This window comes from Macrobrachium rosenbergii, chromosome 2, assembly GCF_040412425.1.
Source record: "Macrobrachium rosenbergii isolate ZJJX-2024 chromosome 2, ASM4041242v1, whole genome shotgun sequence".
Taxonomy (NCBI): domain Eukaryota; kingdom Metazoa; phylum Arthropoda; class Malacostraca; order Decapoda; family Palaemonidae; genus Macrobrachium; species Macrobrachium rosenbergii.
In genome coordinates this window covers 74,255,302-74,281,124 of record NC_089742.1, presented here as the reverse complement: position 1 = coordinate 74,281,124, position 25,823 = coordinate 74,255,302, and the positions used below count along the sequence as shown (strand labels likewise).

General features: G+C 38.3%; 1 protein-coding gene across 2 annotated transcripts in view; it reads left to right on the top strand.

Annotated features, from left to right (window-relative positions):
* Positions 1–25,468, top strand: part of LOC136848647 (ninjurin-1-like) — a 41,958-nt gene extending 16,490 nt beyond the window's left edge. Inside the window, exons 2-3 of one of the 2 annotated variants that reach the window (XM_067121067.1) lie at positions 4,864–5,043; positions 21,927–25,468. In XM_067121067.1, coding sequence (XP_066977168.1) covers positions 4,864–5,043; positions 21,927–22,148 — 402 coding nt within the window. In that variant the 3' untranslated portion in view covers positions 22,149–25,468. Of the gene's footprint in view, positions 1–4,863; positions 5,044–17,826; positions 18,170–21,926 lie in introns of those variants that run through there. The other variant, XM_067121061.1, reaches the window with a different exon arrangement.
* The last annotated feature ends 355 nt before the right edge of the window (positions 25,469–25,823 follow it).

Genomic DNA, 25,823 nt, shown 5'->3' with positions numbered 1-25,823 from the left:
AAACATTTTGATAAGGAAGTCGATTAAATTGCTGGCTTGAAGACTTTGTTGTACTATACAAATGACCCACTAACCTTTCGCTTGACCCTTCTTGTCAGGATCCAAATTCTTATCCACCAGTGAAAGAACAGTCGCTGGTGGTCGACTGCTAATAAAGAAAATGGAGAAGGTAGGATAGATGAAACCGTGCAATTGCACTTGATAAAAGGGAGCAGAAAAACATAGGGTTTAAAACAGAACGAGTTTTAACCGTGAGTCACATGTACTGCAGAGAAAAATACTGTGCTACTCACTAATGACCGAATTTATAAGTGGAAAGATAAAATTATTGTCGCAGATATAAACAATTATCATTATCTGTAACTCTTCGCCTACATTCGCTATTGGTTCTTGTAATGCTGTTTTATTCTACTCTTCACGCATCCTTAATTACAACAGACCTAAACCATTAGGTCGTTTTGATCGGGAAAGAAAATAAAATTTCATGGGTAGCTCCTCTCTCTTGTCCCAACCCTTCCCCCACCTACCCCCCAAAAAAAAAAAAAGGGCACAGCATGAGATTAAGCTGAAATATGAAAATCTACAGGTTATGACATAGATAATAATAATAATAATAATAATAATAATAATAATAATAATAATAAAAAGGACAGTTCGTGAAGTGGTCCCCAGAGGAACTTTACTGTATTTCTTGCGTTAGGAATTTTGACGAAGCTGACGTCTTCCCTCCACGGCAACCAGTCCCGCCCATTCTAGTGTTGACGTAAATGTATCGATTGTCAGTCGCAGGAAATCAGTTGAGCGGTGGTGCTGGTGTACGGAGCGTGATATAAGGGCCTCGAATAGCGTTGGCCAGGAAGCACGCTCTTTTGTTCCCCAAGGCCATCCCCGGATATGACGTCACAGTGTCATTTCAGCGCAGACTCAAATCGTCCCACTTTTCTATTTGACGTTATTTCTTTTCTGCTCTGGAGAGTTTCTGTTTTGCTCCTGAATATTGCAAAATGTTACTCTCAGCTTATATTCAATTGTCAAATGAGAGTAATGAACTTCCCAGATTAGTAATAGTAGTTATTAGAAATAGTATCGGAACAGTCAAACAGTCAAAAGTTATCTTGTGTAAAATTGCAACGTTCATTGCCATAATCGTTGGTTAACATCTGTCAAAATGATGACCTTCCTCTGAATAAAAAAATAACTTTCAAAACAACAGTTGCTCTATATATCCACACAGAAAGTTCATAGCAGGTTGGTGAACCCTCCCTCATACAGAAAGTGTTCCATTCACCTGTATCTAGCACGCACACACGCACTGTTTGGCTGTCGTCTTGTCTTGCAGGTCGTATTCCTTAGAATTTTCCATTTTCCGCTTTCAGGCAAATTTTTGTGACGTGCCCAGCCCCTTTTCAGTTGCCTTTCATAACGAGCTGTGCTTTTTAGTTTTCTGTAAAAGAAAACCATTGAGATGGCTTTATCTGTCCGTCCGCACTTTTTCTGTCCACCCTCAGATGTTAAAAACTACTGATGCTAGAGGGCTGCAAATTGGTATGTTGATCATCCACCCTCCAATCATCAAACATACCAAATTGCAGCCCCCTAGCCCCAGCAGTTTTTATTTTATTTAGGTCAAGGTTAGCCATGATCGTGCGTCTGGCAACGATATAGGACAGGTCACCACTGGGCCGTGGCTGAAAGTTTCATGGGCCGCGGTTCATACAACATTATACGCTCTACAGAAAACTCGATTACCCCGAAGAAACTTCGGCGCATTTTTTACTTGTTCATTCTTGCTTGTGCTTGCAATTTATCGATGAGCTGTCCCATAATGCACTAAGATTGTTAGTTCTTATTTGTTATCCCTATGATATTGTGATTGGTAAAGTTCTAATGAAACTAATTTTTTGGTAACGTCGTGACCATCATTACTTCTAACTTATTGTATAAAGAAAAGTACTTTTTCCATTCTAAGCTGATTCAAATACCATGAAATATGTGATAAGGGCAGGGGTTCTTGAGTAAGTTTGCCAGTATATGAATCCCTGCATAGTTTGTCACTCCTCCTGGAGGCTCAGATTTTGATTTTAGGTTAAACCCTTATAATGTTAGTTTGCTTTATCCGTAGTTGAGTTTCTTTGGTTAGTCAGTCATTTATTTGTATCATAAAGAATCACAGTTGTCTCTTCTGGTTGCACTTGTCTAGTATTGTTATCTTTTTGGAGTTCTGATTCATTGTAGATTTCTGTAAAAGAAAACCATTGAGATGGCTTTGTCTCTCCGTCCGCACTTTTTCCGTCCGCCCTCAGATCTTAAGAGCTCCTGAGGGTAGAGGGCTGCAAATTGGTATTTGATCATCCATCCTCCAGTCATCAAACATACCAAATTGCCGCCTTCTAGCCTCAGTAGTTTTTATTTCATTTAAGGTTAAAGTTAGCCATAATCGTGCGTCTGGCACCGCTATATATGCCAACAACACAGGCCACCACCAGGCCGTGGCTGAAAGTTTCATGGGACGCGGCTGAGAGTTTCATGGCGCATTTTTACGTGTTGTTGGTTAAGTAGCCCGCAAAGTTTGATGTCATTAGGTTATTCCCTTATGTAAAAAAAACTACTAAGGATAGAGGGCTGCAATTTGGTATGTTTGATGATTGAAGAGTGGATGATCAACATACCAATTTGCAGCCCTCAAGCCTCAGCAGTTTTTAAGATCTGAGGGCGGACAGAAAAAGTGCGGACGGACAGACAAAGCCATCTCAATAGTTTTCTTTTACAGAAAACTAAAAAACTAATTGGACACCCTGAGATATATTCGGGACACCCTGAGATATATTCGAGGGTTGCCTCTTAAATGGATATTTGAGTGTATAATGTTCCAAATCAGGAAGTCACTGACCACCATAAGACAGTTATTTATATCGTCAATTGCAAGGTCTTGCCGTTTGGAAAATTCACCTGCTAAAAATAGTCCCGTTAGGACATTCTCAAATGTATTTATTCACCCTTGTGTCATGAAAATAGTTGGTTTCTGCTTTTCTTCATTCACGGGACTTTGTCATTTCACATAGAAAGAAGACTCCTAAGGAGAGAAAAATATGAAATAAGCATTAAAATCCTGTTCTAAAGTGGTCTGGTGAAGAGGCAGTTGATATTGTACAATCACTAGATTATCTGGTCACAATGAAAAGATCTATGTAACTGCAACGTCCAGATACAAAGAACACTTGTCTTCTCAATGTCCAAATAGTTTTTAATTTAGCTTTTCTGTGAAAACTTCTAAATCTGATTCTGGATAAAGCAATATCTGCCACCACTCTACCAAGAAGGATAAGAATATACATCTGATGATGCATTCATATCAGGTAGATCCATCCTCAATATGCGAAGGGATGTTAAGTTTTTTATATTCATCTTTGACGTATTGAATGTGCTATCCATATTCCTCGGATCTATTCAAATGTAATGACAACACGCAGCGGACTCCTGGCTTCTCGATTCCCTAATATTTTATCAGTGCAACATCAATCTTTTAAAAAGTTCGACTAAAATATCAATTCCTGTTATCATGAAACAGGCGCGCGCACGCTCTACCAAACGCGCCATCCATGGTGGCCTTCTGCTACTGGCACGTTTCTAATTGAATGGAATCCCTTGTCGAATCCATCGCAGAGACTGCAGAGGCTCGCATGTTACCGGCGCCCAAAGCGGATTAGAGGTGAGGAAGTGGACCGACCCGAAATTCTGCGAGGGGATAAATAGATATACCTGATTCAGCGAGGTGACTAGCGAGTGGTCAAATTTTCTGTCAAGTGTGACTTGTAATATGCCAGGGAAATGAAGCACCGAAAACAGGAGATGCAGAGGAGTAAGGAATTCCTCCTGATGAAAGAAGGTTGCTTGAACTTTAGAAAAGTTACAGTAAATGTCATGTACTATGAAACTGAATGCCAAGACGTTATCATCCACATACACTATCAGTTATATTATGATCATTATTAGTATTTTAATAGCATTCTTACTATTATTTTCATTACTATTCATCATTATCATCACTGAAATTTTTTCATTGTCTTTTTCTATAATGCTATACAAACGATGTGTATCCATAAATTTTGTCTTTTGTCATAAATAGTCAGTCAGTGGGGCCCTTGTAAATATGCCGAATCAAAGTTTCCCTAATCACCAGTCTGTAAAAGTTGAAAGGTTTGGGCTAAATGACATGGGTGGAGATGAAAGATTAAAGTAGACCTATTTCACACAAGCTGGGAATCTTTTCATTTCTTGACACTTCACTGATATCTCATAGATGGCATAAAACCGAGTCCCTAAATCTGCTGACGTGTGTCCATATATCCTCATCAGTTCATATGGAATGAAAACTAAGCTGTTGAACTAAATGCTCCTCTGATTTGGTTTATTTGCATCATAACGTTCGTTAGCAAAGAATCTCTGTATGGGGGTAGTGCCGTCAGTGCACCTCACGGGTGCACTGTAGGCACTACTAGAGGTTCTTTGCAGCGTCCCTTCGGATTTAGCTGCAACCCCTTTCATTCCCTAGCTGCAACCCCTGTCATTCCTTTTACTGTACTTCCATTCATATTATCTTTCTTCCATCTTGCTATCCACAGTCTATTATTTCCTAGTGTAATTACGAGGTTTTCCTCTTGTAACACCTTTCAGACTTACCGACTGTCAATTTCCTTTCCAGCGCTAAATGACCTCATAGGTCCCAGTGCTTGTCCTTTGGCCTAAACGCTACATTCCATTCCATTCCATTAGCAAAGAATCATGAAGAATCTATTGAGTGACCTACGTCCGGTGAGTCTGACCTCTTGTAACTTATCGATGATTTTTGTTTTGTTTTTGCAGGGAGGGAAGACTCTCGACCCCAACAAATATGCCACGAAGAAGACCATCGCTCAGGGAATGCTGGATATTGCCTTGCTGACAGCTAATGCCTCGCAGCTCAAGTATGTTCTTCAGCTGGGGAAGGGCTACGAGTTCTACTCGGTCATGCTGGGACTCATCATAACGTCTCTCGTGTTGCAGGTGAATATGTGTCCTGATTTCGTTGTCCTAAGCTGCTGCAACTGTTGCTTGCATTTAACATCATGGTTTGTACATGTTTGGAGTCGATGTCTGCAGTTGCAAAAATGTACTTGAATTGTATATACACGTAGATATAAAACAATATATATATATATATATATATATATATATATATATATATATATATATATATATATATATATATATATATATATATATATATATATATATATATATATATATATATATATATATATATATATATATATATATATATATTACATGTATATAAAGGCAATACCACGAAGGAAAGTGGCATTGTCTTTATTTATATATTCATCACGTTCCGTATTTTCGTGATTTAGATATATATATATATATATATATATATATATATATATATATATATATATATATATATATATATATATATATATATATATGTGTGTGTGTGTGTGTGTGTGTGTGTGTGTGTGTGTGTGTGTGTGTGTGTGTGTAGAGGCCTTGCAAAACTGCCCGAGAAATAAAATATTGTTTCATATTTCTAGATGTCTTGATCTTTGAGTTGAGGGCAAGAAAGTTATGGGGGTCAGACTTCCTTTGGTCTTCCGTTATAGTTAGCACTCTGCTGGCCGCGCGTTCGAATCTCCGACCGGCCAATGAAGAATAAGAGGAATTTATTTCTGGTGATAGAAATTCATTTCTCGCTATAATGTGGGTCGGATTCCACAATAAGTTGTAGGTCCCGTTGCTAGGTAACCAGTTGGTTCTTAGCCACGTAAAATAAGTCTAATCCTTCGGGCCAGCCCTAGGAGAGCTGTTAATCAGCTCAGTGGTCTGGTTAAACCAAGGTATACTTATTTTTCACTTCCGTTATAGTGCTCAGACTGGCACGTCCTGCTACTGAGCTGTACCCTTTTTAGTCAGTTTGATATAAGAAACTTTAATGGCAGGCATATTATGATTAGTTCTCAAGAAATATTATTCACGTTGCCCAAAATGGAGCTTAACGGATAAAGTCTACTTATTTTTTCCTCCTGATCCTCCATTACACTTCCTAGAAGAAACTCTTTTACTAGTATAGAAAGAGATGGCTTTCGGTGTCTGGGACATCAGCCACTGGGTGATGGAAGACGAAAGGAGCGATGTTCTAATGATCTGGGTCAGTGATCTCCCCAAGGCGCTTTGCCATAAGGGAAAAGGGATCTTTCCTAGATATTGGCCCCCTAAAACCCTTGGGGGTCACTATCTAGGAAAGGAATCTTTCCTAGATAGTGACCACCAGGCATTCACTATCTTGGAAAGATCCCTTGGGGGTCACTAACTATGAAAGGGATCTTTCCTAGATAGTGACCCCCAAGGGTTCACTATCTAGGAAAGATCCCTTGGGGGTCACTATCTAGGAATCTTTCCTAGATAGTGACCGCCAAGTGTTTACTATCTTGGAAAGATCCTTGGGGTCACTATCTAGAAAGGGATGTTTCCTAGATAGTGACCGCCAAGGGTCCACTATCTAGGAAAGGTCCCCTGGGGGTCACTATCCAGGAAAGGGATCTTTCCTAGATAGTGATCCCGAAGGGTTTTCAGGGGTCAGGATCTATAGGTAATATCCGGGAAAAGACACCCATTCTTTAAGAACCTACTTAAGGACTGCTGAGACAGATTAGGACTAAGTACTGATGTCTGTCATGAGACTTTTTTCATACTCACAAATATTAAACCGTAAATATTCCTTGGTATCGGATTCGCAATACCTTGGGAATAACTCCCAAAGGGAATTATCATAAGCGCTTCTGCCATTTCTGGGATTCGACTCTATGCTTTTTGGGAAACAGGTGCACATAACACCGTACATAAAGTTGTACTTGGGAGTGATTTGTTTTTATGTAAAGTGATGAGGCATCTGGGACTTTATATATAAATAAATATATACCTCTATTATCTTCAGATGCCAAAGCCTACAAGAGAGCCGTAAAGTGAGGCTAACGTGTAAATCCATGTTTTTTGTCATTCATATGTTTCATTCTAATTAGTTATCTTTGAATAGGGTTATAGGGTTGATATATATATGTTTGCAGGAAGAAGTTTAAGGAATTGCTCTGATATTTGAAAATTGCAAACAGGTTTTATAGTGCTTAGGAGGAAGCTGAGAAAGGTATGCATTACTAGAGACAATATCATTCCCTTGACAGATGAATACCATGCTTGCTCCAGTTGTGCTGCTCAGCTGCAAAATCCTGAAGGGGTACATCAGTCCCCTCGACGAAATAGAATCCTTTCATCCCAGTATGTACAAGTCTTGTTAGGCCCATAGCCTTACTTCGACAGATGTTGTATATCTCAGATGGTCAGTGTGGTCAAGTATGAAAGGGAGCAGGAGACCAATTGTGGACCACCTGACTCTGGCCATCCAACAGAGATGATAACGAGAGAGAGAGAGAGAGAGAGAGAGAGAGAGAGAGAGAGAGAGAGAGAGAGAGAGAGAGAGAGAGAGAGAGAAACGGACGAAGAGGAAAGCATTTTATGCATAAGAAGTGCAAAAATCAAATTGATTTCTAATTTCACAGGAAAGCCTCTTGCTTCTTTGTTGGGCGAAGCTTGCACTCTGCTGGCCGCAGGTTCGAAACCGGCCAATGAAGAATAAGAGTAATTTATTTCTGGTGATAGAGATTCATTTCTCGCTATAATGTGGTTCGGATTCCACAATAAACTGTAGGTCCCGTTGCAAAAATCAAAATAAATTAATCCTCTAATTTCACAGAGAATCAGCTCAGTGGTAAAGACTAAGGGTGCGTACCCTGCCATTCAATTCAAATCAATAATTCAATTTGCCATTCATGACTGACCATGATGGATCACGTTAATTCTCAAGCGTTCCCACCGTGCCATTCAATTCATACCAATTCTACTCAATTCCTGGCCATTCACATTCAGTGATGCGTTTGGTTCCATTTTTTCAGCATTGAATGACAATCATCCGACTGCAATAATACAAATAAGGCAATAATTTAGCATGTAGCTACAGGTATATTTCCTAATATTTATATTTTTCATTATTTTTAATAATAACTATTAAATATGTAAATTCATTTCTACATGAATCACACATGTATTAAACGTGTTTTGTTCGCGTATTGAACGCGTACTTCGTTCATTCAGTGCCCTCACAGAGCAACCGCTTCAGCTAGCCTGTGGACGTGGTGAGCGTCTCCTTATAAACTTGATACCATCCATCTGGTTCGGCCAATGTCAAAGTAAGGAAATAACGACACAATGGTATTCTCACACCTTATGTGGCACCCCGTGCCACATCTAGCCACCGCCACCCCTTGAAAATAAATACTGAAATCATTGATACGGATGATGCTGCACTGATACTGACAGTGCGCGTTCAGTAGGAACTGCAGGTAATGTGGATGTTTATGAAGAGGAAAGTTAATCAGCCATCATCTACAGCAAAGAAAAAACTGCCACCAAGAAACGTCGCTGTGAGCTAAAGTGATGTAGATGAGCAAATCGTTTGCAAAAGATGCGAGAACAAGCTTAGTAGAAATGAAACAGAATCAGACTCAGATCGTCATTTTCTGTCTTCTCCCTTGGCTTGACATTAGAATTGAAATCTTTTCGTAGAAAACTCGCAGCGAATGAAAAGTTCTACGGTTACCCTAACTGCAAAAACCGTCTAAACAATCAACATATGCTCAAGAAACACCATCAACATATGCTCAAGAAACACCATCACCATATGCTCAAGAAACACCATCATCATATGCTCAAGAAACACCATCACCATATGCTTATGAAACCCCATCACCATATGCTCATCAAACGACGTCAGCATATTGTCATGAAACGACATCAGCATATGGTCATGAAACGACATCAGCATATGCTAGTAAAGTGTTGTTTGAGAAGTAACCCTTTAATTGCCCATATAAACTGTGTAATTTTCATTTTATATTATTATTTTACGTTATGTAGTTAATGGCAGGGTAATATTTTCTTTTATAATCCCCTTTATTGGTAGTTCAGTTCAGTATATGTACCTAATTGGAATATTAACACCATTAATTGTATCCATCAATAATGTACCTAATTGGAATATTAACACCATTAATTGTATCCATCATGTAACAATATTGGAAGAATAAACATCAGAAATAAAGTCTGTCTCACTTACAGCTCATTATTAAACGCTCGACCAGTTCATAAAGGGAATAATTTTAAATTCTTCACTTACCTTAGATAAACGGCCAGTCTTTCTTCCGGTTGAATAGCACGACGGTAATTCGTCAATGGAGGGTCGAAGCAACTCAACCAGCATCTTAAACTGTTCGTTGTTGATCCTAAAGAAGTCATGAAACTTTTCTGAGTTGTTCTCTCAAATGAGCAAATGCTCCAAAATCAGCTCTCCTACAATTTATGGGATGCACCCACATTTGTGTCCTCCGCCTCCTTCTACGCCTTTTTAGCAATAACAACACTGCTATTTCTGCAACGTCAGATGCGTCCATCTCTAAATTTCATACTAGATGACTCATGAATGAGAAGTACGCGCTGATTGTGGTGGTTGGAACGATGTTTAGTCAAAATGAATTGAATGAAGTGACTTGAATTGATTTATTTGAATTGAATGGCTTGGTGGGTACGCACCCTAAGATATACTTTTAAAATCTGCAAGCATGGTGAGTCTTTGGACAGACTTTGGGTTCAGGGGCCCTAAATTCAATGGCCAGATTCATGACTCGTCTGGAGAACGCATTTGTCAGTGGATCTAACACCGCTGAGCCACTCATGAAGCACCTCAACAACTTCCAATGGGCACTGGCATTTCGCGTTGTTCTTTAGCCGATTACCAGAAAGTGTATTTTTAGGGAACATTTCTTCGAGGCTTACAAGTTTTAATACTTCTCCTCAACAATGTCTAATCTTAGTCTTTTCAAACTGCTTAACAATTTCACTCAGCTGGGCGTATATTTGATCAGGACTGGCACTTTCTTCACGATAACACATATTCGTGGTGTGTTCGAAGGGCGGAGATAGAGAGATGAATGGGCCACTTAACAGTTTCATGCAATAACAGAGCTATTTTGATTGTTTTCATGATATCGAAGGCTTTCAGAGACTAAAAACAAACTTTTCCTGGTGCTAATGGCTGTGGTGAGCTACTCCCATAGACTCAGGAAGTATCCTTCAGTCTTTTCTTGACGATGTCATAAGCCTTATCGAGAATTCGGTAGTGCTCGCAAATCACCGTAACAGGCAGTTGTACAACGCGTTGAAGGTCAAACACCAAGGATTGTGGGGGCCACTGTGATAACTGGTATGGGAACTAATTCACGTGTCTTTTAAGATCATTTCATATGTTGCTGCAGGAGTATTCATATGTATTCTTTAGTAGTACAGTAAAATGGAGACGTATTATCTATGGTTTTCATAACGTGGCGAGAGAGAGAGAGAGAGAGAGAGAGAGAGAGAGAGAGAGAGAGAGAGAGAGAGAGAGACGTACACACGTGTTGGGGAGGGGCGACGCGAGCGACGATCTGACGAAGGAGGAAGTGAGTGGGGCAAAAAGAGCTTCCAAACTGATCGAAAGCAGCAACTATTAGTCCATGAAAACGGATCATTTTGAGTACGAAATTGGCACGGACTCAAGCTGCCGTGCGGAAACGTATTATCATGAAAAAAGAAAAAAAAAAAAAGGCAAAGGTTGTCGAGGTGCCAAGTGACGAAAGTTGTCAAGAGATATAAATGTAAATGAAGAGGAATGCTAGAATATATTACATCACAACCCCCTTTTTCTAATTCAGTAGATTTAACAAATATGTTATTCAATGTGAGAGTACATGATCAAAATGAATAGGCTAATTTTAAGAATAGCTATATTAAAAAAAAAGTCAATTGGAAAAGAGAAGAAATACAATGCTGATGATATTGCAATGCATAAGAGCAGGTTCGGCATACAAATCAGTAACGCAAACGGTAGACAAAAACCACGTACATAGCGTGAGAATGTACAAATTTATCAAAGCGACAGGAAACCTGAGCAGAAAAGCCTTTTGCAAACAGCAAAAAAGAAATTCAGCGCGGGAACACTCAATAGAAGGTGACGAGTGCGTTGACCTGTGATGTAGCAAAAAAATCACGAAATCGGCGAATGTAATTAATCGTCCATGATTCTGCGAAAATTGCGCATTTTATGAAATGATGCAACAAGTATTGGCGAAAGATTAACCTGCCTTCTCAGACTCACTAAAAATTGTATACCGAAGATAGATGCTACTATTCAATGCAAGAGCATCATGAGTACGGAGGGAATTGGCAAACCGAAATCGTGGCTCTTCGTTTAACTATATAAGCCACAGTACTCTAGCGCTATAGACCTACGAAATTCTTGACCACAAGGAATGTTTAAATATACTGTTTAAATGGTTTCTTAATATTTACATCATGAATTCTTAAGTGCTTAGGTATCCATGATTAAAGAATTGTTTTATACCCCGAAATTCTTAGCCACCCTTCGATGTACACATTGGAAAAGAGAGGCAGTGCAACTCGCCGCGTTTCTGAGGACTCCTGGATATTAAAGAAGAGGGAAGTTGCCTGCATGCATTCATGTGTTACGCTTCAACTCGGACATGAAGAACTCCAGGGGTGGAAGATGGCAATTTGCACCACCCTCCTAAAATGGGAGACGAAAAATAGCTCGAATTTGAGCGTGTTGAGATGCTTTCACTGTTCTTATCTGCAGGGGAAAAGAAACTCTCTACCCAAGCCAGGAGGAGAAAAGGAAACTCTATCACTTCTCGATCTAAAATAAAGGGAAAATATTATAGCAACTCAAACCAAATCAGATGGGGAGAAAAAAACAAAACGGCGCCCGACGATGGCAATGCTCCTCGGTCCTACATTCGATGAGTTTTATGAAGATTAAGCCCAACGCTAGATCAATCAGTACTGCTGAATTCGTATTCTTGGATTTTTTTTTTTTAAGATTTACAAAACAGCGAAAGGACACGCAACCCCCAATTTATTGGCACTGACGATGATCCAATTCGTACTGCCTACACACACGATACCATGGGAGAAATCTCCATACAAGGACCTGCCCGCCTTCCAAGACAGATTATGAGCTGGACTGAAGTGTCCGTCTCATATCAAGCAAGGCAGCAGTTTTCAGTGGCGCTGGAAAGCACACGGAGGTTATAATGGGTGCCCGGAAATTGAATATCTTCTTCAACAAGGTATAAAATTATTCTTAAAATGTCAAGCAAAGGGTCAGGGAAATACAGAACTTTAATGATAAGGCTTGTCTGAGGTACAAGGAACTGAACCCGACAACTACGGTGTTTGAGTCGCATGCCACATCATGCATTTTGATGACAAAGATGTCACACATATCCTACCTCACTAGGTTTTAAAAAGAGGATCTTTCCTAGATAGTGATCGAAGGTTTTCGGGGGTCGTTATCTAGGATGTCTTGGGTCATTATCTTTATGACATTTACAGTTTTTTGTTTATGTTTTTACGGCAATTCCCAACAGGCTTGTACTAAACGCGCTGCAATGGTGGATACATACCGGGTTAAAACCCTTGGGGTTACTATCTAGGAAAGATCCAAAAATCACTTTGAGATAGTTTATTTGTTTTCCAGATAATGTGATACAGTATTCTTGGTTGTGATTTAGCGAGCTGCTGCAACCTCTTCGATAACCTTCGTACAAGGATAAACGATGTACTGGCGTAGGAATATTTATCCAAGATATTTTTGAACGAGGATCGATCTTGGAAGGTTGTGCATGTTAACTGTGTGATTATATCACCCTTGTTGGCTGAGAGAGTTGCAGCTGCTGCGTGGCTCGCTGACCCTCCTGCACCCTCGTGTTAGGAGCACAAAGAAACTAGTTTTCTGTACAGAGTATAATGCTGTATGAAACTCTCAGCCACGGCCCATGAAACTTTCAGCCACGACCCGGTGGTGGCCTGTGTTGTTGGCACCTATAGCAGTGCCAGACGCACGATCATGGCTAGCTTTAGGTTTGAATTAGATAAAATAAAAACTGCTGAGGCTAGAGGGCTGCAATTTGGTAGGCTTGATGATTAGAGGGTGGATGATCAACATACCAATTTGCAGCCTCTAGCCTCAGTAGTTTTTAAGATTTGAGGGCGGACAGAAAAAGTGCGGACGGACAGACAAATAGCCATCTCAATTGGTTTTTTAACAGAAAACTAAAACGGGGAGGCAAATGCACATTGAGTGGAGCAAAGACTAAAATCAGTTGTCGATTAGGCGCCGCAGGCCTAGAGTGTTTCCCTCTGCCCTAACCCACATATGTACACACTCTATTGGTTGCCGTCCTTTAAGTTATGTAAAATTCAACCTTAGGGAAATGTGAACAACATCTTTGCAATTTTGGGGGTTTCCTTGTCATTAGAATAGCCGCGTAGTCTATATGTCTGCGTGGTTAACAAAGAAACTTCACAGGTCCTTTGGCTTTCATTGTCCTCAGAAGTTTCAGAACACTGCAGCCTTCGCACGCTGAAATGAGATGGGTGAGAGAGATAAAAATAAAGAGGGAAGGCGATTGGCTTGAAAAGAGGAACACCCATGGCTCCTTTAGTTTGAAAATAATTTTAAATTTCGTAAATAGTGGCGAGTATGCATATTCAGAAAGGACTGTGAACATTGTATTTCGGAAGGACAGTATTTCTTGAACATTCTCTAGGAATGTTTTATTCTCACTACTCAGTTTTATTGCTTGAACAATTGCATGGCGATTATCAGACATTTATCAAAGTAGCAGCATTGGCAAGGACAGGTTAAAAAGTAAGTTCTATAGTGGTGTGCGTGGCTAACTGGATATGACTAATCATGAGTCAATATCGAAAGCGCCCTTGTAAGCGGCAGCATCGATCCACAACACACCTTCATTCATGATTAATCGGAACGGCTGACCTTGGGTCATTGCCGGCTCTATGCGTGACACCTAAGGTGTTATCGCCCACCCACCCACTCGATTCTGAATCATTGTGTATCACTTGACCATATTTACTTTTTTACAATGTGATTTTATTGTCACAAGCATTTGAAATAGTTAACATAATATGTTAACGATTTCAAGTAAAATAAAAAAGACTTTAAGCTTGGCACAATTATATCATGATTGTGCCAAGCGGAAAGTCCTTCTTTTTTTTTTTTATTTCGACAACTTAGGAATTTTTTTCCCAGTTGCTGTGGACTTTTACACGCTTCGTGATTTCTGCTAAAAGGCAAAATCCACTGATGACAATCAAAATTTACTTAAAAGTAACTGGTATCATTATGTACTGCGCTGTTAACCAATGATACAGTGAAACTTGTGTTCTGCGTCAGTGGAATTTAACCGCTCCTATGGTAACAGTGTTGATCAATAAACAACTCTCTTTCTTCTAGGTTTTGTTCTTATTATTTATCAAGACCACGTCCCCTACTCTGCAGTTTTTGTAGTTATTCCTGCTCGAAATAAGGAGTGATATCTCAGCAAATGTTTTCCGTAACAGATTTAGTTATTTTAGCCTCTACCTATACACAAAAATTCATCCTTCGATGCTTTTACGGCTTCCGAATTGTCGAGGACCGGACAACATCTTTGTAATATCTCGACTGGGTCCTTACATTGCCTTTGAAAATTAAATTTTGCAAAGAAAATAATAGAATGTCCTAGACAGCGTCGGCAATAAGAGTTCATGACGCAACACTTGATTGTATATTCCTTTTGGATTTAAGTTATTCCGGGGTAAATTGAATTCGATATTGAAGGTCCAGTAATAGAGAGCATAAAAAAGTTACGTGCGAGTTAGTGACAAGGATCTTCTATATATATATATATATATATATATATATATATATATATATATATATATATATATATATATATATATATATATATATATATATATATGTGTGTGTGTGTGTGTGTGTGTGTGTGTGTGTGTGTGTGTGTGTGTGTGTGTGTGTGTGTGTGTAAAGGCAAATACCACGAAGGAAAAGTAAAACCACGGAGTGGTTGCTAGGCCTTTCGACACATGGTCCTTTACTTGAGTCTGCTAGTAAAGGATCGTGTGTTGAAAGGCCTAGCATCCACTCCGTTGTTTCACTTATTCCTTCATGGCATTTGCCTTTATTTTACATTCATCACGTTCCATATCTTTGTGATTCAGTTATATATATAATGTATACATACTGTATATATATACGTATATATATATATATATATATATATATATATATATATATACATATATATATATATATATATATATATATATATATATATATATATATATATATATATATATATATATATATATATATAGTGCAAAATGCCAGTGTACTTTACATAAGGGGTGCAAAGGTAGTTAACCCTTCGTTTCTCAGCAAGTCTTTTGGGATGAGGAAGCGTCATGGCCTTATTTTGAAGACTGTTGTTGTATCCAGTTCATAGTTTACGTCAACAAGACCACTATGCTTTCGTAAAGAAGCGTACCCTTGTGTCAGTTCCTGCGCACGAGGCGAACCTAGGGACTTCGGTTTGATAGGAGAGAGAGCATGCTACCAATTGCACTACAGTCTAAACACACACACACACGCACATATGTGTGGGTGTGTGTGTGTAAATACGTGACCAAGTCTTGGTAATAAGACGAAAGTACTTAGCATCTCCACTGTTTCACTCTTCCTTCGTGGCTGTAACTTTGTTCATATATATATATATATATATATATATATATATATATATATATATATATATATATATATATATATATATATATATATATACATATATATATATGTGAGTGTATGTGTGTGTGTTTGTGTTTGTGTGTGTTTCGCCAAAGAAATCTCACCACATTCCCGAACGTATTTAATAGCTGAGTATCGGAAAGCTTTCATGGCTTTCGGATTCGGTATTATGCATCGAGTCTGGAACTGGAGTCTGCTGGGAAAAGCACTGTAAACATCTCGTACCTTGCAGTTAGCTCTGACATGAAAATTTTTGGTCGTATGTATATATATATTATTTGCATACATATATGTGTGTACGTATATACACATATATACGTATGTACTGTATATATATATACATATATATATATATATATATATATATATATACATATACTGTATATATGTAGATATATAGACATATAGTTATATAGACAGACAAGTAGATAGATGGTTCACCTCTCGGTGACTCTTGCCCTCAAGGTCAGTACACTACCAGAAATATTCATGTCAAAGGTAACTGCAAGGTACGAGATGTTTACAGTGCTTTTCCCAGCAGACTCCAATTCCAGACTCGATGCATGATACCGAATCCGAAAGCCATGAAAGCTTTCCGATACTCTGCTATTAAATACGTTCGGGAATGTGGCGAGATTTCTTCGGCGATTCGTTTTCAGAATTTGCTGAATCAAAGATGGGCGACGGGGTGGTAGGATATCCAAGATTCCTCCACTATTCTAGCAATCAGAAAAGGGTCATTTTTTTTCTTTGCTGCAAAGATTATTGTCGAATGTCACACCCATTTTCTTTTGAGTACAAGACATTTTAAGCTAGCTAACTGTATCTAATGATAATATAACTGTCCTAAACAATTTGCAGGCCTTCCTGGTAGTTACCGGAAGTTAAACTTTTGTAATTGTCTTAACTCGGGAAAAAAAATTACATGCCACATGAAGTAAATTTTTTTTTTTTTTTTTTTTTTTTTAGCTGATAGGTAAGATGGGTGAAAGAAGGGTGAGGGCAGTTAGCTAGCTTGCATTTTCAGAAAATGCTTCAATACTTGTGTACATCGTACTTATTTTCACCAGTGGATCCAAATCTGATGCAGGCCATGTGTTGTGGCATTGTCTTCTGATGTAGTGTTTGTCTGTCTGTCTGTGCACTGTGGCCAGACTTTTATCGCTGAATCATTTGTAATTTTATTAATAGTAAACGAATTTTTAAAGCAAAAGAAGAGATTCTTGATTGTGAAATCAGCCTGCCCGTCCGAGGGTCATGTTGCCAATGCATCAAAAAAGAGAGGTCAAGGAGGTTTGGCCAATTCTCTGGGAGGATCATGTTAGAGGTAGCAAGAAAATGTTGGAAATTACCTAGAACATAAGGCATTGCCCTTTGTAGACTATGAATTGGTTGCAAACGTATGGCACTCGGGGTTTTTGAGGCTGGGCAACCCCAGTCACTAAATGGCGGCTGTTGTGTGTACAGAATATGCTGATCGAATGCTCAGTCCTAAAGATGACAGAGGTTTCTCCTATGGTCTTTATTCGGCACATTGGGAGGGGAAGCTCTATGTACATAATGTCAGGTTTGTAGTTTCACTAACAGATATAACATTTTTCGTTTTCATGTGCTTTATGTTAGGTGAATGTATTTCATTATTTATGAAAATATAAAGTCTAATGATTTTAATGGATTAATATATTATACATTTTATTGATTTGTATGAATGTTCTTTTTAAACAAAATTCTGCATCATATATATATATATATATATATATATATATATATATATATATATATATATATATATATATATATATATATATATATATATATATATATATATATATGTGTGTGTGTGTGTGTGTGTATTTGGTGAATATACAATAACTATGTTACAACAGAGACAGAGAATTCACATATTATTGATATGTCTTAAGCTTGTAATCTCTGATTTTGTTTATTGTAGGGATCACTGGCCATAAAACTGAAACTTGTCTTTGTCGTCTTTACAACAGCTAGTAGCTGCTGCCTTGTCCCTGACTCTGACCATGTGTCGCGACTGCAACTTGCACGATGAGAGCTACCGCCTCTCAGCTCTCACCATCAACCATTTCAATCTCATTTGTGTGTCTCTCATAGCCGTTCTCAATATCATCATCTCAGCTTTTGGAATTACTCCATCAGACATCCAAGTGGAGCAGTTCACTGGCGAGTGAAGGAGCCAGACAGAAAGACGGGAGTTCGGATGCAGCCTTTCTGCCGCGTCACTTCAACATTACTGGGTCTAAGGAGGGCGTCTGCCTGCTCCCCGCCATTCAGTATTTCCTTGCTAACATTCTTCTTTTTTTGTCTTGTTGAGATTGACGGCAACACTCGTGTCTTTTTCTTTCACTTACCGCTTCAAAATATTATCAAAGTACTTTAAAATGATAAAACATTCGTGAAAGGAAAAATCACCTGTTGAAGCCTCTGATCACAATAACAAAAATTCTTTCGTTGTCGTTTCCGTATGAATAATGTTCGCTTATTTAACCTGTGTTGTTAAGTAGATAGGTACCGTTACACGGTTTTCACTTGTCTGCTTTCACAATCGCAATATTTTACTAGTTTTAGTTTTTGCTTTCAGGTATTTTTATAAGTTTTAACTAGAATGTGAATGTAGGGTAACAAACTCCCCTCTTTAAAAAAAAAACGCCCGAAAGGAAATAACGGGATGTCATTGATTAATGATAATCATTTTTTGTCTTGAAAACAATGTACAATTTTTATAGGACTTAGAATATTTTCAGAAAATAAAATGTTTCTCTTGTGTCAGAAAAATCCTTATATGTGAAACGGACCTTACATCAAGCAATGTTGATTTAACCTTGTCATCTACATGTTTGTAATTTTGGATATCCACTCATGTACACAGCTTATTTGAACATGCACACACATTACAGTAACCCAAGGAGGAGCTACGAGTATTTTCTCTAGCTCTCTGGTGGGATTCAGTCATAAAAAATGGCAATCTAACAAACAGTATTAGAGAATTGTTAGGTCGGTTTGCAGGCCTTCTATGAGACCTAAGCTCTTGAGGACTAGTTTAGTAGCAGAACAGTCAGATACGAGTGTCATCTGACAGATATTGTATATAAGAGTGAACGCTAGAAATGCATTATTCTAATAAAAGGTGATTAGCTTGACTGTCTCTATACTAAGGGATAACTCTGGCGTCTTTGTTTGAGTCTAGAATCTCGACTATCCCAAGTGGAAGCTTTCCAGCGCGCGACCTAGCGGTTTTATAAATGCGGACGCCTCGTAATGTCAGCTGTAGTCCTTGAAAAGACACTGAGCTTATTGTACTGTAATCTTGCATATCATGGGTTTTCAAGATTTTAAGGTCAAGCAGGCATATCCTGGTGGTTTGATCAGGCCGGATATCGAACTGTAAATTAGGGCACGTTGGAAACAGTCCTGTTTTTCTTTCCTCTTTCTTCTCTTGAAAACCAAAACTTTTCACTGCACACACGCACAGATTATATATATATATATATATATATATATATATATATATATATATATATATATATATATATATATATATATATATATATATATATATATATCAGACTAGAGCAGAAATAAAATTAATGAGACAACCTCCAAAGACCTAAGACTATATTTTGGTGTCGGTAAACATACAAATATATAAGCACAGCTGTTTATACATGTCCGTCACGTGTATATAACATACGCACCGACATGATATATGTATATATATTATGTATATACTGTATATATGTATACATATATACAGATGTATATGCATATATATACATATATATATATATATACATACATATATATATATATATATATATATATATATATATATATATATATATATATATTGTATATCCTTAAGTCACTGGGTTCAATTTCACTTGTCCTTGGGAATAGCTTACACACAAAGAGAATTATATATGTGAATTCCTTCTACCCATATGACTTTTGGTGTAAGAATACGGCAACAGTAACCTTAACCACCAAGCCAGCAAGAAAGATAATGAGCTGTGCTCCTTCTGGTCGGATTCCGGTTCCCTTCTTAGCTATTTAAAATTAGCTGAGATCTAGAAAAGAGGTGTGGGTCAGCAATCTTAATTTTTACCTTGAGTTTCTGAGCAATGGGAAGGCTGTCTCCTTTAGGAGCAATCTCCTTGTAACAGGAAAATGCCGTTTGAAACCCACATAGGCCTACTCACAGATATATTTATATACTGTGTGTGCGTGCTTCTGTGGTTGTCTGTCTTATTAAGAAACAGGGGTCATAAATGGTATTTCTGGGCTACCATCAGTATTATGATACTTCCTGGTTGCATTCAGTGACGTATGATGTTCAAATGAACAACAATCAAATGATTATTTCTCCTGGGCCACGTAAATTTTTGATGTGTGCTTCTCCTTGTGTGAAAATGTAAGAAGTATCTCTGTCTGTCTATCTGTTTCTCTCTTTCTCTGTGTGTGTATGTATGTGTGTATGTGTTGTTCCTGTTTTACATATTCGGCGGATTATTTCTTGTCAGAATTTAGAAGCTAGTTTGTTGTAAAAAAAAATTGGACCTTCAAGATTCGTTGAGTGGAAATGTTGGTGCATTTGTCTCTTCTGGCTGAGAGACTGCAGAAGTGAAAAGGCTCCTCTTCTTTCCAAAGTCACTTGAACAGAATGCTGCCCACCGCAATGTTTTCAACTTTTTATGTAATGCCAGTGAGTGTAAAGCAGCCATACGGCACGCATGAGGTGCAACAGAAGCAAGGCTAGAGATTTTACCGAGTGTTTTGTCTGTCATAGGGCTTGGCTGGCGTGCTGATGGCTTGTTTGTCAGTTCTGAACATCAAAAGAGAATCGCATCACAAGGCAGCTGAGGCACTGAACCATACAGTGCTTGTATTGTCTTTACTTATTTCGGCCATAGACGCTATTAAGCTGGGCTTCAACAATGGCAGCAACCTGCAAAAAGGGGAAGGCTTTCTCATCCCTTAGGTCATGAAAGTTACCTCAAGTAAGCCAAGTTGATTTTCTGTTCGCAAAGTTTATTGTCCAATAATTATGTTCCAAAGAAAACGGGAAACACGGCAGTATTCTCTTCAATATTATCATGAGTAAAGACGTCTTATTGGCAACCGCTGTAATAGTCAAATATATAACGAAAAAAGCCAGTGTATTGTATCTTCATCATTCAAGTTTTTTTTTAATCAATGAATGATTTTGAGATGGATATTTTATTGCTCATCAACCGCTGTTCAAACTTGAAACCTACCATTGCGTGTTCTTGCATTTTGTTTGCCTCTTCACAAGTGCCGTGGTTGCCTCGTCCTTTGGAATATAATTGCCTCAGAGTCACGTATCCGACCTTATGACAGTACAAGGCACTCATTCATAGTCATTATGATTAGGACACGAAGGACTCTTTTAGGTAGATGCTTTCAGAAACTGTCTGGTTCCTTCCCAGGCGCCACCTTTTTTGTTTGCATTAACCGTCACTGAGGAGGAACCCTAAAAAAATGCTTCGCTGCTGTCTCAATCAACTTAATAAGTAACTCTCAATTACTGTTCTTTAATATGGAATTAAGGAGTCAAATTAGCAAATTTGCTCCGTTAAAAAAGTGCAGCACAAAACTGATTTTATCTTAATGGAAAACAACAGTTCTTCTTCGCATCGATTTAGAAAAGTTGCCTTAACCATCACAGCACTTAACTGAAGTAGAATCCTCTTCGGGTGGTACTGATCACAGCTTTGAATTCCGGAGTGTTTTCATGCGAGTCTTCTCTTTCTGCACCTCCACTTTCTTTCCATGACTAATTGCTAATGCATGTCCTGGTTTTCTGAGACTTTGTATTTTGATTAAAAGCGTTGTGCTTTCAGCTTTCAAATCTTGTTACTTCAATGATTAGCAGATGCAACAGCAGAGCCCAAACAGGTCACAGTACCAAGGTATAACTTGAAACTTCATCCTCTCTTAAGCCTGGCCAGAAAAAAAGCTTTTTAAATAAAATGTACTTTCCAAATAAGCTATGTGATGTAAAGAGGTCTTTTTCAGTAACAAGATTAATGTGAATGTCTTGTCATTTTAGGTTCTGGTGGGAGTGCTGTTCTTAATAATTGGTGGGATGAACATTAATGACCCACAGCAACATACAGCTGCGGACATTCTCAACAATATCATCGTCGTGTTCCTCTTCGTCATTTCTGTCGTGAATGTCATTCTCTCTGCTTTCGGCATCGAACAGATGAAAATTCATCCACCCGGTGTCCCTATCAAGACGAATACCACGGGCCATTTGCATAATGGTTGACCAAAATTACAAAAAGCATTGAAATTCACTGGGCTTTTCAGGAGCAATCAAATTCAGACATCAAACCACATTCGAAGTCTTACAATAGATCGACCACCAAAAAGCTTCAAAGAGGAGTTGTCACATTATTTGCTACGTAGACAATCAGTTACCTTCGGTGCTCTGGAAGAACCCTACGAATCTGCTGCTTTCTTGTTTATTCAAGTATTGTTAAGTAAATGGGTGAGGCAGAACCAGTTAATGGAAGGGAATAAGTTGTTAAACAGAGAAATCTTTATGTGACGGGTCCATTATGAGAATGACTGTAAATGAAGGGGAAATACAGCATGGGCAAAGGGTTATGATAAGGCTTTCAACGATCAAGAAAAAGTAGAAGGATTCAAATTTCAAGCTTTTGACAATGTAAACACAAAATAAGCTGTCCATGAAATCTGTGATGTAATTGTGCCTCATTCCTAATATTAACTTTTGGCCCTGAAGATAATCTCCTGTCAACGTTTAAAGACAATATTATTAAATGCAAGTAAATATGAAAAGTATGAAATCTTTTGTTTTCTCTCTCTCTCTCTCTCTCTCTCTCTCTCTCTCTCTCTCTCTCTCTCTCTCTCTCTCTCTCTCTCTCTCTCTTCTAGTTAGAAAGACAACCTAACATGAAAAGCAATTTGTTAACTTCATGGAATTTATAGATTTTCCTTGCGTACAAGCAAAAAAAGCTCCTATTAGCCTTAATCTGCAGAGCTGTTAATTGTCTAATTGGTGGACCGACTAATATTTTCTCAATAATGAAACTTATATATAAAATTTTTAAATTTCCATGAAATTTAAACAGATTGTTGATCATCAATATTTAGTGAATTCTTCTTTTGATACTGATATTAAAGACTAATATGAAGATAGAATATGAATATTTTTTTACAAATTACGTCTGTATGTTTTCGGAACACTTGATATATTTTAATTATACTCACTTTAAGTGGAGTACAAATGACAGCAGAGTAAACATTCAGTCAATATCCAACGCTGTAGCATAAAGGTAAGATAAAACTGCTGCTCATTCATTCTGCGCACCTTCTTTCGGACGCTTCCTAAAATACCCCGTGAGATGGGCGATGAGGCACAGGACTCAGCCAGTGCTCGTGAATATCGTGGTGGAAGCAGAATCTTCTCTTTAATGCGCGTGTGCTTCAAAAGGCGGCATATCTTAATGGCAGATCTTGGTAGCCTTTGTACGCAAACTGTTTTTAAAACTGTGCGTTTGTGTCTGCATACCAAAGCGTTTCTTGAGTGGATTATTTCTCCTTTTGTGTGTATTCTCAAGTTAGTCTGTTAAGTACTTGTAGGTTGTTATTATCTAAATAAGCTTTGTGAGTTCATCGTTATGAAATTTGAATTGCGTGACAATCAACATGTAAAATAAAATCCCAGACCACCACCCATCACTCGACCCCTTCCCCCCTCCCACCCCCCACCTCTCGCAGACGCCTCCCGCCTCTCTCTCTCCCCTGAGGGCCCCGACCCCGACCCCGACCCCGATGGACGTTCTCTCCCCGGCCTCTTCGGGCGAGACAGAATAGACTGACGATGGTGGTTCCGGTAAGAGTGAGAGGGCGCACAGTTGAAACTTGTCTTGCTTTCTCTCGTTAGTTTGGAAAGAATGATACAACGTTATTCTTTTCCAAGCACTTAGGTGTTTTCCTTCTTTTTCCTTGCTTTGCACTCCTTTTGTATCCCTGTCCCTCTTACGTTATCGATGCCCAAGTGTTGCAGTCTTCATTGGCTAAGAGGTAGAGAAATCAATGAGTTGCTTGAGGAAATTATTAGTAAGTCTATTTTTGCAGCTCTAAACTTATTAGTAAATCTATTTTTGCAGTTTTTAACTTATTAGTAGATCTATTTTTGCAATTTTCTATTTTCAATGACTGTTGCTTAACGTTGGAAATGTTAAGAACATCTGAAAGTGAAGTCGAACATGCAAGAACAGGGGTAGAAACACCACTGGAGACGGACATAAAAGAATCTCCAGAACTAGAAAGAATAACTGATACTTTTGAAATTAGGATAACCCCAAAACACCTTTGGTGCTGCCCGGCATGGGAACGAGACCGTACCCTATGAATGGGAAAGGTCGGAAATAGTTGTTAGAATATCTGAGAACTCCTGCATTTGAAAAGGAGAAATTCATATGGCATAGTCTTTCCCAGTTGCCTCATGGATTTTCTCCAGAGAAAATCTGGATAGAATAGAAACTGTGATATAAGAATTCTTAAGACCGTCAGTTTTGATAGGCTATGGCAGCGTCTGATGCACATCACTGTAAAAGACACTTGGAGGCTTTATTAGGCATGTCTGACACTTTTATGGCCAGATCTGGTCTTTACCAAATAAGTGTCATCAGTACTCTTTGCCTAGGCACATCGATCATGAAGGATTCACTGGAGGAAGTGAAGGATTTGAGGGTTCTAGACCTTCTAGGTGGTAATGTGTGAAACGCAGGAACTGATGGGTTGGTTAGTGCACGGGGAAACCCAAGTCAATTGCTCCCATTGACTGGTAGACTAATGACACATCGCTGCTCTATTATTGACGAGTTTTTGCCAGACGTTGAAACAATCATTAGTTTATGAAACAGTCATTCTAAATAAGGAAAGTAGTTCTGTTCCCTTACTTCTGAACACACGATAAAAATTACCCAGTAGCTCCCGGATGTGCAAAAACACTGGCCATGCATTAGATCCCTTCCTTCCATCAACTAACATTATTTCTTCACTTAAATTAAGGTCATTTGAATATCTCCTTAGCTTGTTTCTAGTTGTATATGGAAAATGCTGAACATTCTGTGATACACTGATTTCAGTACAATTTGGAGTGTTATCATACAGTTATTTTTTATGTATAGTGATAACTCTGCTAATTATTACATTGTTTACGTAGATAGAATATCATTACCTCTGTCAGTCATGATCACAGCTGCCGAATTTTTAGTCGTGATAAGAGATGAATTCATTTCATAAGTATATCATATTGCATGTCTTACTTTATGTAATTCATATAGTAACTAATATTTCACCTCTTATAAAGATTATTGTGTTGGCAGCTATGAGTTCAAGACTTAACTGTATAAAAAAAATCCTTTTAAATGATGTCACTGGATTTTGCTTCAGATCTGTCATGTATTATTAGTTGCGCAGCTCATTGTGTGTGTGTGATAAATACAATAATGGTTGAGACTTTTTAACAAAATATTTCTAAATGTTCTTACATTGCATGGTATTGTTTTGGTCTTGCACATTTACACACTCTCAAATAAATGTTTTTGAAGTTGTAGTCGTATAATTTCTCCTGTACTAAAATATGATCGTCGAGAGTCGATGAACTGATTTCTTTAGTAATGCAGCCCAAGAGAAAAACAATAACTATGGTGTAAATCAATCCAGTAACAACGCCAGCAGCAAACTCTATCAATGGACTTGATGCTTTGATCAGATGACAAGTATTCTGAAGATGCGAGTCTCCTTTTAGATGATACAGTATCTTCTGAAAATCTCATCAAGAAAGTCAAAAAGCCCTCCACAATTTTATTTACTAAATGATTCTTTAAATAAGTCTTCATTCATTATCCGTGTGGAAGCATCAATGGCTGGTCCACCAGGTTGCTCTGAAGTCATCGGTGTGGGG